Source organism: Protopterus annectens, chromosome 1.part0 (assembly GCF_019279795.1).
Source record: "Protopterus annectens isolate FY-2018-M chromosome 1.part0, PAN1.0, whole genome shotgun sequence".
Classification (NCBI taxonomy): Eukaryota; Metazoa; Chordata; order Ceratodontiformes; family Protopteridae; genus Protopterus; species Protopterus annectens.
In genome coordinates, this window is record NC_056725.1 from 1623444948 (window position 1) to 1623457714 (window position 12767).

The following is a 12767-nucleotide window of genomic DNA, read 5'->3' on the forward strand; positions in this document are numbered from 1 at the left end:
CTGAGATTATTCCCTCAGATGGGTCCAGAGCCGCTGAGCAGGCATCGGCTTCTGAGGGTGTATTCAGACCTAAACAATTATATATTAAACTGACTAAAACACCTTTAAAGGCAAAGAAACAAGTTCACCAGTCACAAGGACAGGCCTCCATGCCCAAAAAACAGATGCTCAAAATGGCCGAAGACTTAATTACCTTGATCAGGGGTTCCCATCCCCCTCCTGATAAGAGGCCTAGGCAAGAGACAGACTATGAATCTTCAGATCAGGTTTCCATTTCTTCTGATTCCTCTTCCCCCCATGAGGATTCTGATGCTGAAGAATCAATTCCTTCAGCTTCTCCTCTTGAGAACTACTCTTTTGGGGAAACCTTGCATACCATGAGGGAGCACTTCCACTGGGAGAGCCAAGATTTTTCAGAATCTAAAAAAAGGCTCAGAGACTTCCTTTTACTTCCTCAACACAGGCCTCTAGCTGTTCCACCTGTGTTGGACATTGTAGATGATGTGTTCTCGGAGTCTAGTCTGACCCCTGACTCTTTACCTCCAGCTCCTGTTAAGCCGGGCAGATAATACAGGGTCCCTGACTCTCATAAATTCCTTTTCAAAAACCCTACTGCAGACCCAGAAACTATTTCTCAGGGTCCAAAAGGGGTCAAGGCTTCTACTGCAAAAAATCCTACCCCCTCTGACAGGGATTCTGGGGCTCTGGATAGATGGGGAAAAAAGATTTACACATCTGCTACTTTGGCTATAAGGGCCTTAAATTGTCGGTTTCATATGCTCAAATGTCAGCAATATATCATGACACTGCTTAAACAGAAAATGATGTAAACCTGGCAGCATGGTGGATAATGTAGCCATACAAACCACACCTCTCAGTAAAGCTGTGATGAATGTCATTTTAGAAGCCAGAAGGCCTAGTACTAGAAAATCCTATGCTGGGAAATGGAAGAGATTTTGCGCTTGGAACCAAGCTGAAGGAACTGATACAGCTGTCCCAAATATTCCTCAGATTTTGCAATATTTAACTGAGATGCTGGACAAAGGCCTATCTTTTTCATCAATTAAAATCCATGCCTCTGCCATTTCGGCTCATTACAATAGAGAGCCACCACTCTTTTCTCATCCTTTATTAAGGCAGTATCTCAGAGGAGTCAAAACTTAAGGCCTCCAAGGAGAATGCCAATACCTGCATGGGACCTCAATTATATCTTGGAAAAACTCACCTTGCCTCCTTTTGAGCCAGCTGCTACTGCGGACATAAAGTTCTTATCTTGGAAAACAGCTCTGCTCCTAGCAATAACTTCTGCAAGACGAGTTTCAGAGCTACGGGCTCTCATGGCTGTGGAACCCTTTATCATTTTCTATCCAGACAGGGTCTCTCTGAGAACAAATCCTACATTTATGCCTAAGGTGGTATCCAGTGTAGCCCTTAACCAAACAATTTGTTTACCAACCTTTTATCCAAATCCACAAAACAAGGGGGAGAAAATTCTGCATTCTTTGGACATACACAGACAGCTTAGATTCTACTTGGACAAAACTTAAGTTTTCAGAAAGACAGAGCAATTACTAGTGGCATATGCCACAGCATCACAAGGAAAGGCTATCTCCAAGCAGACTATTTCAAAGTGGATAGGTCACTGCATTTGTTTCTGTTACTCACAGCATGGCAAACCAGTGCATAAGGGCATTAGGCCACATTCATCCAGAGCTGCAGCCACTTCTGCAGCCTTTCTCAGGGGAGTACCAACCAAAGACATTTTGGAGGCTGCTACTTGGAGTTCAGTGCATACGTTTACAAAACATTACAATCTGCCTCTTTACTCTAAATCCAGGGCAGGCTTTGCCACTGCAGTTCTGCAGGGCCTCATAGACGCTCCTAATGCTGTTTAGCTCCAACCCCCCAACCATAGCTTTGCAGCTCAACCCAAATGTAATGACTGCAACAGTGAAACACGAAGAACATAGTACAGTTGTGTACACTTACCATAAATGTAGATGTTCGAGTGTATTCACTGTTGCAGTTCAGGTTACCCACCCGCCATCCCGTTATTTTTGCTGGAACTTATCTTTACTTCTCTAATCTATACAACCTAGGTGGTGTATTTGCATATAGATGAAGGTAAAGCTTATTTTGGTGCATGTATGTTTTATTTACATAATTTTAGCCTACAATTTTGGGGGCACCTGACATCTGGGGCAAGAAAAACTAAATAAAAAGGCGTCGGCTGCATTTTTTATACCCCTGATGACCTGCCGTCAGGGAAGAGACGACAGCAACCGACGCAGGATCCAAGACTTTGGAATTCAGGCCGACTGAGGGCAACCTGCCAGCAGGATAACCCAAATGTAATGACTGCAACAGTGAATACACTCGAACATCTACATTTATGGTAAGTGTACACAACTGTACTTTCTTCCACCAGTTTAAAATATTTAGCAAACTTGTGGTGTTTTTTCAGCCTTTTCTTCTTGCAGAGCCACAGTTTGCATGTCAGAAATAATAATGATACTGATCCTTTACAGTTCTCCCATTTAGGGATAGATTTCACATCATTGTTGATCTTCATCCTGATCATCTCACTCTCCCAACACTGATGCCTGGTTTAAGTCCAAGGTACTCCTGAGTCTTCCAGTCAACTCCTAGGCTTTTTTATGTTACTTGAGCATTTTCCTTTGGAACAATGGAAGAAGTTTTACTGGCAAAGCCTCCCTCTAAGCTTTGTTATTGAGAGAAGATTGAGAAGCAGAGCCCCCTTCAGTTTACTGGCTCTATTTTCTTTATAGTTTGTTCTGCTTTTAAACATGTCTTTGATTCTCTAGAAAAAAATATTCTGATAATAGATGGACATAGTGACTTGAATCTCACACCTGCTTATCGATATCCACTAAATGATTCTGTTCTGCTTGGTGTGCAACGAATAATTGTTTTCCAGAAACACTCAGTGTCCCCAATTTTTAATACTGTTATTTCTGCTCCAGCTGTTTACTGATGGACATATTTAGAGGATACTCAAGATTTGCCCTCTCGGTTAACAAATCGTTCTGTGGAGCACCAGTACAACTGCTGATTTGTACTTTCATAAAATTAATGCAGTTTATTCCTTCCAGTCTTTCTGATATAGCAAAATATCTCAGGTTTTCTCTGCATGTTCTGTCTGTTTTATTAAACTGTTCTGGAGAAGCACTTTGTGCAGCTAGTTTTTCATTCATTTCATTCTCCGATTTCAAAACTTTTATCAGCTTATCTACATAGGTAGTTTAATAAAGCTTCTTCTATTTTCCAGTCTTTTTGCTGTTTGACTTATTTATTTTTCCAGTATCTCATTTGTTTTAAATACCTCTTGAGTCCATTTGATTTAATTTTTCCTTTAAATAACTAGAAGCTATCTCCTGTACTAAAGCTAAAACTTTAACTTTTTTTGTCGAAGAGCTGCATGTTTTTTTTTCCAGTCCGTGCTCGCTCTTCTTTTGTGGTTGATTTTTTACCCACTCTGGTACCTAGACAGTATAATTAACCTGCAGCTGAATTTTTCCCAAATTGATAACATCGCTGACTTTTTTTTATTTGCGCAGTTGCTCAGTTTACACAGAGAAAGAGCTCTAATCAGCCTGTTAATCAGCAAAACAGCAATGGCATCTAGTACATTCCATTGAATAGTGACCTACTGTTTTTTTTAACGTATTACTTGAAGATCACACTGTTTATAATATCCAGGGCTCCCTCTGTACTTAAATGAAGGTATTAGCTTACATAGAAATTAAAAATGTGCATACATTTCTGTTTCTCTTAAACCTGACTGTAGTTTGTTTTGCTCATTTTGTAGTAGTGTTATATTGCATGGTTGTTTTATTCAAAAGGTCATGAGCACTACAGAGTACAAAATGAAAAAAATATTTCAAGATGTCAGAGTAGTTATGCTGATAACATTAATATCTGCAGAAAGATTAGAGTATGCTGTCAGTTTTGCTCCTAAGTCAGAGACTTGCATTCATGTTTTCATACTGAGACTGCATTATAGCATTAGGGGATTTTGCTGTTCTGAGGAGCATGTCTCAAAGCAAAGCCCTATTTGTTTTATCTGGTGGAATTTCAAGGAGATGCAAAAATCTATTGCATTTAATGACTGAGAATGGCATGTTTCCCTTTTGTCCTATGAAGATATTCCTAGTGTATATAACTGCCACCCTGAATCTTTTGTCCACATGCACTGTTAACTAGGATTTTTCCAAACAGTAAAGTTTAATTTGTCCTGTTATGCATGTTTTAAAAGAGTATCTCAGCATAATTGCAGTAAAGCTTGGTTGTATTGCTTGCTAAAACATTTTGTTAAAATTGCAGTGCACCGATATTTAGTTTTGAACTTATTGTTTTTTCTAAATAGGGCACAGTGTGCGATTTGCAGATGCCACTGACAAGCCAAAACAGAAGAAGAAGAAGCCAGTAAAGGAAATAACACCAGTGCAGGCCATGATGTTGAGAATGGCAGGTGAGATAATCTGTTGTTTAAAATGCTTGAAGTGTTGTCTGTGCACCTGTTTTATCAGAAAGTTATTTTGGTCTGCTTTGATATCAAAGGGTGCCTTAGATCCGTGCACATAGCAAACATGTTTAATTGGGAAGCAGTGGAATTGGGTCTTGAATGCAATAGGTGGAGTGAGAGTTTCCTTATATGGTGTACTAGAGCCCATTTCAAAGGACCAAGTTAGAATTTGGGACAGTCTGTGATGAAGTCTTAAGGAGTGTTCCTAAACAGCCTTTCTGTTTGATATATTAATTTTGAGCATTACATAATGCACCCTGAGCTTCTCGAATGCATTGTGCCAGCACTTTGAAAAAGGGAGCTGTAATCTTCTAAGACAAACTTGTAAACTGCTCCAGCCTAAGTAGAACACAGTACAATATCTGACCACAAGCTGTGCCTTGCGAAACATGAAATATATGATTTGGCATCTTGTTGATAAAATATTCCCTACTGTGGTTGCAAAATGAGGTTGCTGTGGATAATAAAAAAAAGAATTGTTGAAAACTGTGCTAATCTATTGTAGGCCACCCATGACCATAGTAAACGGATGCTATAACATAGATGGATAAAGCCCTAATTACAACCCAGAAAACCTTGGTTTGATTATTGGCTGGGCAGCATCAGGAAAGCAGGCTAAGATGTGCTGTGCCTATTTGAGGGGGGGGGGGGGGTCAGTTAGTTGTTTTTGCCTCTCCAGTGTTGTGTGGTGGAGGTCGTACATAGCACCAAAAAGCAGCAGTCAGTGGGCCAGGGCGCATTCTCTGTGGCTGCCCAATTCAGTGATAGCTCCTATCTTCACATGCTGTAGAAACATAACTGTACCATTCAGTTATGTCATCAGAGTGTGTAGGATTAGCAGTGATGCTGTATTTCCATTTATTGCTACTCACTAAAGCCACTGACAGAGACAGCTAAAATAGTAAAAATCAGCATTTTCAATTATATGATATTGAACCATTAAAAACTGCCTTGCTAAACCTTTGACCACTGCCTTCAGTTGTGCTCTTCTTTCAAGACTGGGAAAAGAGGGTGAATGAAGGCAGGAGAACTGTTCTGAGCACAGAATACAGATTATGCCCTAGATTTACTGCATCTCTGTGTCAAGAGCAGTACAGAAATCCACACCTCCTTTCAGTTATGTTTGTAAAACTTCTTGCCCTGTCTGTATCTATTTAGTATACAGCCACTGTATGATCTCTGATAGTAAATGGAAAACAGAACTAGTGAGGTATGCATTGTAAGGACCATTGCTGCAGTTTTTTTATTGAATGGAACTTAACTGCCGGCAGACATAAGTCTTCCTGCCAGATTTCAGTCCCAGTCAGATGTCCCTGGTGAGGCACAAGGCCCCCTCCCACCCTGAAGGCATTAGCTGGAAACTCGCATACAAACAGAAGAGTAACTTCTGCCATCTGAAATGCTCTCTTGCCACAGACGTAAGTGGGTACCTGCCTCACTCGGGTCCATTTATCACTTCAAGGAGTGAAAAGTATTAGATTTAGACATTTGCCTTAAAACACCTTTGTTTTCATGTATGGTGTATATCTTTGAAACTTTATCCCCAAAGAAAAAGAGAATCCTGATGTTCTACCCATCCATTTGGAATCTGCAGTAATACAAGTCTTCAAGTTGTAGGAAAGAATCATCATCTAGCAGGGCCCTTGACACCATCTAGAATCCAGAGTCTCTTCAATGTTCCTTTTTAGTTCCAAAGAAGACAGGGGACCTCAGGCTGATCTTGAACCTATCCCATTCAGTTCATAAGACCGACAAAATTCCAGAAGGTCACGGTGTAGTCCATATTACTACTGCTGAGGAAGGATGATTGGATGTGCTCTATAAATGTCCTTCCATATCACTGTTGCAGTATTTTTCCCCTAAGGGATCTCCTGCAAGGATAGCCCAATGTCCGGCCTGTACATCAAAGCCTTCAGCTGTTACAGTTGTCGTAAGTAACACATATGCTTCCAGTGCACAACGTAGGTCATAAAGGTAACATGCGGACACGGATACTCTGAACTTCTTTGCCACTAGTCCATATGCCCTTATCAGACATCAATATGAACACCCTTCCTATGTGCTGGTTACCAAGCTGTGTTTTGAGATAAATTCCCCACTGTTTTTTTTTCTTCCTTTCCTTATTGTTGTGGTAGTGTTCATGTTCATGTTATCCAGAAAGAGAAAATATCAGTAGGGGGGGGGGGCAGAATCCCCTTAATGGCAATCATGACCAGTGTCTTCTTTTGTTTGGGTGCTTCCCACAATCGTACATAGCATTTTATTTGTCTGGCCTTTGTGCCTAAGGCCCTATGCAGTTACCTCTCCTCTTTATCCATATACCTGGAGAACCAACATCTCAAGTTGTTGGCTTATGTTGCTCTGGCGGAATTTTTTTGTCTTGAGGGCCAGCCATCTGCCAGGAAAATTGCCAGTCCCTGGTGTTTCTGGTACTTTTTCCTTCCTTGTCTCATGCTTGAGCTTCAGTGGTGGATTATTCCATTTTTTGTCAACCCAAGGCTTCCTTTTCAAGCTCCACTTCCTAATCAAGAGCTCTTTATAGATTCCTCAGACAGGGGATAGGGTGCCTCCTGTGGCCACCTAACGTTTCAGGGTCACTGATCTCCTCATCAGAGGTCAGACCACGCCAACATAAAGTAGATGAGGGCTTTGCATCTGGCTCTGCAAACCTTTCATTCCCCCTTTAATCCCAGGCCCCTCAAAGTATTTTAAGACAATGCCACAGTGATATGGTATGGTATGTCAGCAAGCAAGGGAGCACAACGCCCTGTCTTCTGTGCAGACTAGCTCTTCAGGTCTGGAATCTAGCTATCCAGTATCTAGTGACTCTTCAGGCAGTTTACATTCCCTTAGAACACAATGTAGTGTCAGATTCCTTGAGCAGGTCCAGCACACAAGCTCATGATTGGATGCTTCACAGAGATCTCTTCCTGAACATTGTCAATTGATAGAGTATTCCTCAGGTCTGAACAGGTAACTCCCTCTATTCTATTCCAGTCCCAAGTCCTCTGGCTTGTAAAGTGGACTGACTGTCTTTTCCTTGGAAGTGGATGTTTCTGTGTGCCCCCCCCCTTCCTCTATTACTGCGAGTTCTGCACAAGATCAGGCAAGACCGTCCCAAAATCTTGCTGGTGACTCCCTTTCTGCCCAGTCAACATTGCTTCCCCCTTCTTTTTTGCTTGGCCAGGGGCAAGCACCAGAAATTACCTCATCAGGTGGATCTTCTCAAATAAGACAAGGGGTTTCTTATCCATCCTCACTTGTGCACTCTTCAAAAAATGACAGTGTGGGTGATGAGGTTTTGATCTCTTTTAGGCACTTCTTTTCTGTGGCCATGCTTCAGGTTCTGCAGGAGGCCAGGAAACCCACTACTAGGAAATCATATATGTCCGAATGGAAGAGATCTTCTGTCTGTTGCCTCTTTTGCTACCAGGATCCCCTCTGAGTGGAGATACAGTGGTCCAGAAAAAGAAGACAAAAATAGCATTGATCATTGAAATCGCTACACCCATAAAATAAATATCAGGATTTGCAAGCAGAAAAGAGAGCAGTGTAGAAGAAACATGCCCAGATAGTTCCAATAGTAGTAGGAGCAAACGGGTCTTATAAAAAAGAGTCTATAATCCTATTTAAATACACTACCAATACATGTAACTCCATACAAATTGCAGGAGTCATTCCTGGAAACATTGTGGGTGGTGCAAAGAGCACATTTGGCTGACATCAAAGAGTGAAACAATACTAATTTCATGAATTTTAATCGTACTTTGACTTGGGAATGGGCTACATTCCCTTCATGGTATTAGAAACCCAAAAGATTTGGAGAAATTAAAAAATGGAGGCTCCTTTGGTTATGTCGTATTTGTGTGATCTAGTCCATGCTGGGTTGGCATAGTCTTCATTGAAGGCTTACTTGTCAGCAGTTTCTGCTCATCTTCCCTTGAATCCACTTCTGCCTCTGGGTTTGAGGTCAAGTGATTCCTTAAAGGGGTCCTTCATAATCAGGCCTCCCAGAAAGCCTATTCTGTCTTCTTGGAACCTCAGTTTTGTACTTGAAAATTTGACCCAGGCTTCTCTTGAGCCTGCCTCCTCCGCTTTCTTCCAACATTGTACTTTGAAGATTGTTCTGCTTTTGGCTCTTACTTCAGCCAAGAGGATGCCTAAACTTTAGGCTCTCATGGCTATTCCTTCTTTTTCAGTTTTCCCTAGAGATGTGGTGTTTCTCCATACTAATCCTTCTTTTATGCCCAGCGTGGTCTATACGTTGTTGCTTAATCAGTCTTATTATCTTTCTTCCTTGTTTTCCTTCTCTGCAGTCTGCCAGTGAGAAGGTTCTTCACACTTTGGATTTACATAGACAGCTCAGATATTATTTAGGTAAAACTAAAGTGTTTCACAAATCTGATCAACGTTTTGTTTCTTTTTGTCTCAACTTTGGGTCTGGCTGTTTCTAAGCAAACCATCTCTTCTTGGATTTCTAAGACCATTTCCTTTTGCAATTCTTTTCTTGGCAAATGTCTTTCCTCATCTGTAAAGGCACATTCTGTTAGGGCAGTTACCTCTTCTGGTGCCTTTTTCAAGGGTCCAATACAAATTATATCCTTGAGGCTGCTACTTGGTCCTCTGTTCATACTTTTGGATGCAGTTCCAGGGCCAAAGCAGGCTTTGCCAGGGCTATCTTGCATGGCTTTGTTGAGGGTTCTTCTTTACCTTCCTTTTCCCAAGCATCCTCTTGTGCTCTTGTACTGTCCCTTAGGTAAACAATACTGCAACGGTGATATGGAAGGACATAGTACAGTTGTGTAAAGTTTTACCGTAATAGTAGATGTCCTTCTGTTCACTGCTGCTTTATCCATGGGATATCACTATTATGCTTCAAGTTTTGACCCAAACTCCCTTTGAACTGTCCTAGAAAACAATTTTTTCTTGCTTTTATCTCTTCTAGATGAATTTCTGAGTTGCAAATACTCATCTTGCAAACTACCATGTTTAGTTTTTCATAAAGACAAAGAAGCCTTGAAAACAAATTCATCTTTTCTGCCAAATGTGATATTCAGAGCAGTTTTGATTTGATAATCTTGTTTTCCGAGATTCTCAAACAAAGGGGGATATATGCTACATAATGCTAGATGTTCATCAACAGATCAGAGTGTTTGCTTAGGACCAAGGGTATCAGTAAGTCTGATCAGCTATTCATATCCTTTTCTATGTCAGAGTTGGAAAATGTACATCAAAAATCACATTTTCCAGGGGACTTCCAAGATGGTTACACACTGATCAACAGCTTAACTTAAGGTCTCACTGTGTGAAAACAGAAAATATTATAAGCTTGAGTAAAATGCAGTTACTGGCTAGTAAGTACACTGTCTAATGTCTGCAAAAAAGAAACTAAGAGCGCCTGAAAGAAAATCAGCTAGAAAGGGTGAAGATAAAACTTTGATTGGGAAGAAATCTGCAGCTGTTCAGCAGAAAGCATTTCAAGCTCCAGCTTTGATGCAAGACATGGCTTCCAGTAATGTAGAGAAAAAATACGTCAAATGTGCTCAGAGTCGTTTAAAATAAATGAAACACTGAAGGGGTGTATCAACCCAAATAACAGATGGTTGGAAAAAAAAATGGAAGAAACTTGGATGTTCAGATGAACTTATAAAATTGCAAAAAAAAATCAGAGGTCGAAATGAAGAGGAGGCTGGCTGAATATGGAGTTGCCCAAGAAGAGATTTTTTTTTTTAATGCTAGAATTAGAAGACAGAGCACATAGGGAAAATCTGTGATTTTCTGCTGTATCAGAGAAACTAGAAGGAACAGACTGTTAATTTTATGAAGGTACAAATAAGCAACTGGACTGTTATTCCACAGCAAGAATGGTTAATTGGTAGAGCATCTGGCCATGAGAAAGCAACCAAGACCTTTATTAGTAAAGATACAAAACTAGCAGCAGAAAGAGTTAATCCTGACAAAACTGTGGTGAAAGGGCAAAGTATTAAAAGTTGGAGACAGAAGAGTGTTTGTGGAAAATGATTATTTGCTGGCCACCAGGAAGAATAGAAACAAATTTAGTCCAGAAATCAGAGGAGTGTCGAGAGGCAGGTGTGGCATTCAGGGTGTTGTAGCTATCTGTCTTCAGAATATTTTTTTTCTGGGGGTTCAAAGTAATTTTTTGATGTCCAACAGGCTGAGGAGGAAGTGCACAATTTTGTCCCAAAAAATGAGCCATCAAGCAGACGATGATCCTGCTTCTCATTCTTCTGATGCTACAACACATGGAGAGACTTTGCCAGTGAGCTGTTTTTTACTGTTCCAAAGGAAAAAGCTTGAGAGACAGAGAAAGCACAGGAGTTGACCAGATGAATCAGGAGTACCGTGGAATTGAGCTGGAATCTAGAGTTGGGAGATGGAGATGAACAGGAAGACCACTAGCAACTTGTAAATTAGTGAGTAATTGTGAGACTGCAAAGCTTCAATTGCATTTATAAAATATGGCTATATAAGAGTAAGTGGAAAGAGTGGACTTTTGTTGCCTTTGTTAAACTTGAACTGAGAAGTATTTGCCTCACTTCATGTCATTAATTTTTGGAAGGGCTGTGAGGGGAGGAAGAAGGAAAAAAGCACATGCAAGTAAAACTATTTATTTTCTTAATATTTCTATGAAACTTTTCACAGTATAAATTGCATACTTTACAGTAAAGTATTTTTAGTTGCTCTTGTATGTGATAAAAATTATTAAAAGTAAACGGATGTTTTTTCTTCCTTTTCTCTTTCATTCTTTTTTTTTTGGTATTAAGAAATGCAGACGTTACAGTGCAAAAAGAGAAGAAAAGCTAGCAAAGGCATGTTTAGGTCAATAAGCTATAATACTAGGGGGGTTGTAAAAGTACACAAGTCGTAATATATGTAGAACTGTTGTGATCTGGTGCTTTCTGTGTCATTATTGAACACTGATGGATCTAGGATCCGACATCAGATCCGAGCCGGCACTAATAAGACAGCTTCTGTGCTCAAGCTCCTCCCCTTCCCAAGATCCCTGGCTACCCACAGCCCTCAGATGTCATTTGCCGCAGTTAGTGAAAAGACGTGCTTCCTGCAACTCAACTAGATCTTTGTTCAGTTAAGTAGCCTTTTTTCCTTTTTCTTGCGGTATCTTCCTCCTTTTTTTATCCTGTCTTTTTAGTTTCCTCCCCTCCCAGTAGTGATAAAGGGTACAGGGTGTGATTCCCACCAAGGGAAATTGGCTAGGCTTAAAATGGCCCCTGAGGGCAGCTAGCCTTATACTTACTATAAACCTTTGGGTTGGGAGGGTGATTTAATGGCTAAGGTGTTTGCCTTACAAACACAAGATGCAGGGTTTGAGTCTCACAAGGGATAATTGGCTAGGCTTAAAATGGCTCGCAAGGGCAGTTAGCCTAGTACTAAACTATGAACCTATGCATCAGATTAGTTTAGCTTAGTTTAGTTTGTACTTTAAGGTCCTTACCCTGGTTCCAGCTCTTTTTTTCTTCTCTGTCTTAATAATCCTTCCACCCCCCCCCCCCACTCCCTTTGTTGTTGTGCTGTGTGCTTGTGGTGTGTGTCTGCCTGAGTCTGTGTGAGATAGTGGGATGTCTGGGAAAAAACACTGGTTTCAAAAGGTGCTTCTCGTGTGGTTGAAAAATGCCCCATTCTGACTCGCATGAGGAGTATGTTTACTACCTAGGAGAGCCCCATTTGGAGGTTGAGTGTGATATTTATGCTGGCTTCAACCCCAGGGCTCTCCTAGACCAATAGAAACAAACTTCTGCTGAAAGGGCTGTACAAAGGGGGTCCCCTAGTTATGGGGGTCTCCTTCTAAGCTCGCCTCGGATCCCAAGAGGAAGTTCTCTTCCTCGTGGGATTCCCCCACCAAAAAGACGAGGCTCTGTGATCACAGCTCGCCGGATCTGAGACCAGCCTCTCTAGCTTTGGATTTGAGCTCTTCTGCTCTGAGAGCCCCAGCTTCTGCTGTCGGATCCGAGACCTTGGAGCCTCGGAGGTCCTCTGATCCGAGCCAGCCTAGACTGTCCTTGGATCCAACGGCTGTACTGTTATCATCTTCGGGTCCAAGCCGGCCCTCTTATCCGACAGTTTTGTCGCAGCGAATCATTGTTGTTGAAGATTCCCCATCCAGACATAGGAGATCGGATCCTGGGCTTCCAGCAATTCTTCCTCCCAAAACTGTAGACCCTCAGTTAGGTCAGGCCATTCC

At 41.2% G+C, this 12767-nt stretch overlaps 1 protein-coding gene across 1 annotated transcript in view; it reads left to right on the forward strand.

The window, feature by feature from the left end:
- WBP11 (WW domain binding protein 11) overlaps positions 1-12767 on the forward strand; it is a gene marked incomplete in the record, with an annotated part of 1089603 nt that overhangs the window by 856575 nt on the left and 220261 nt on the right. The window contains 1 exon segment of the mRNA XM_044068181.1: positions 4388-4492. Coding sequence (XP_043924116.1) covers positions 4388-4492 — 105 coding nt within the window.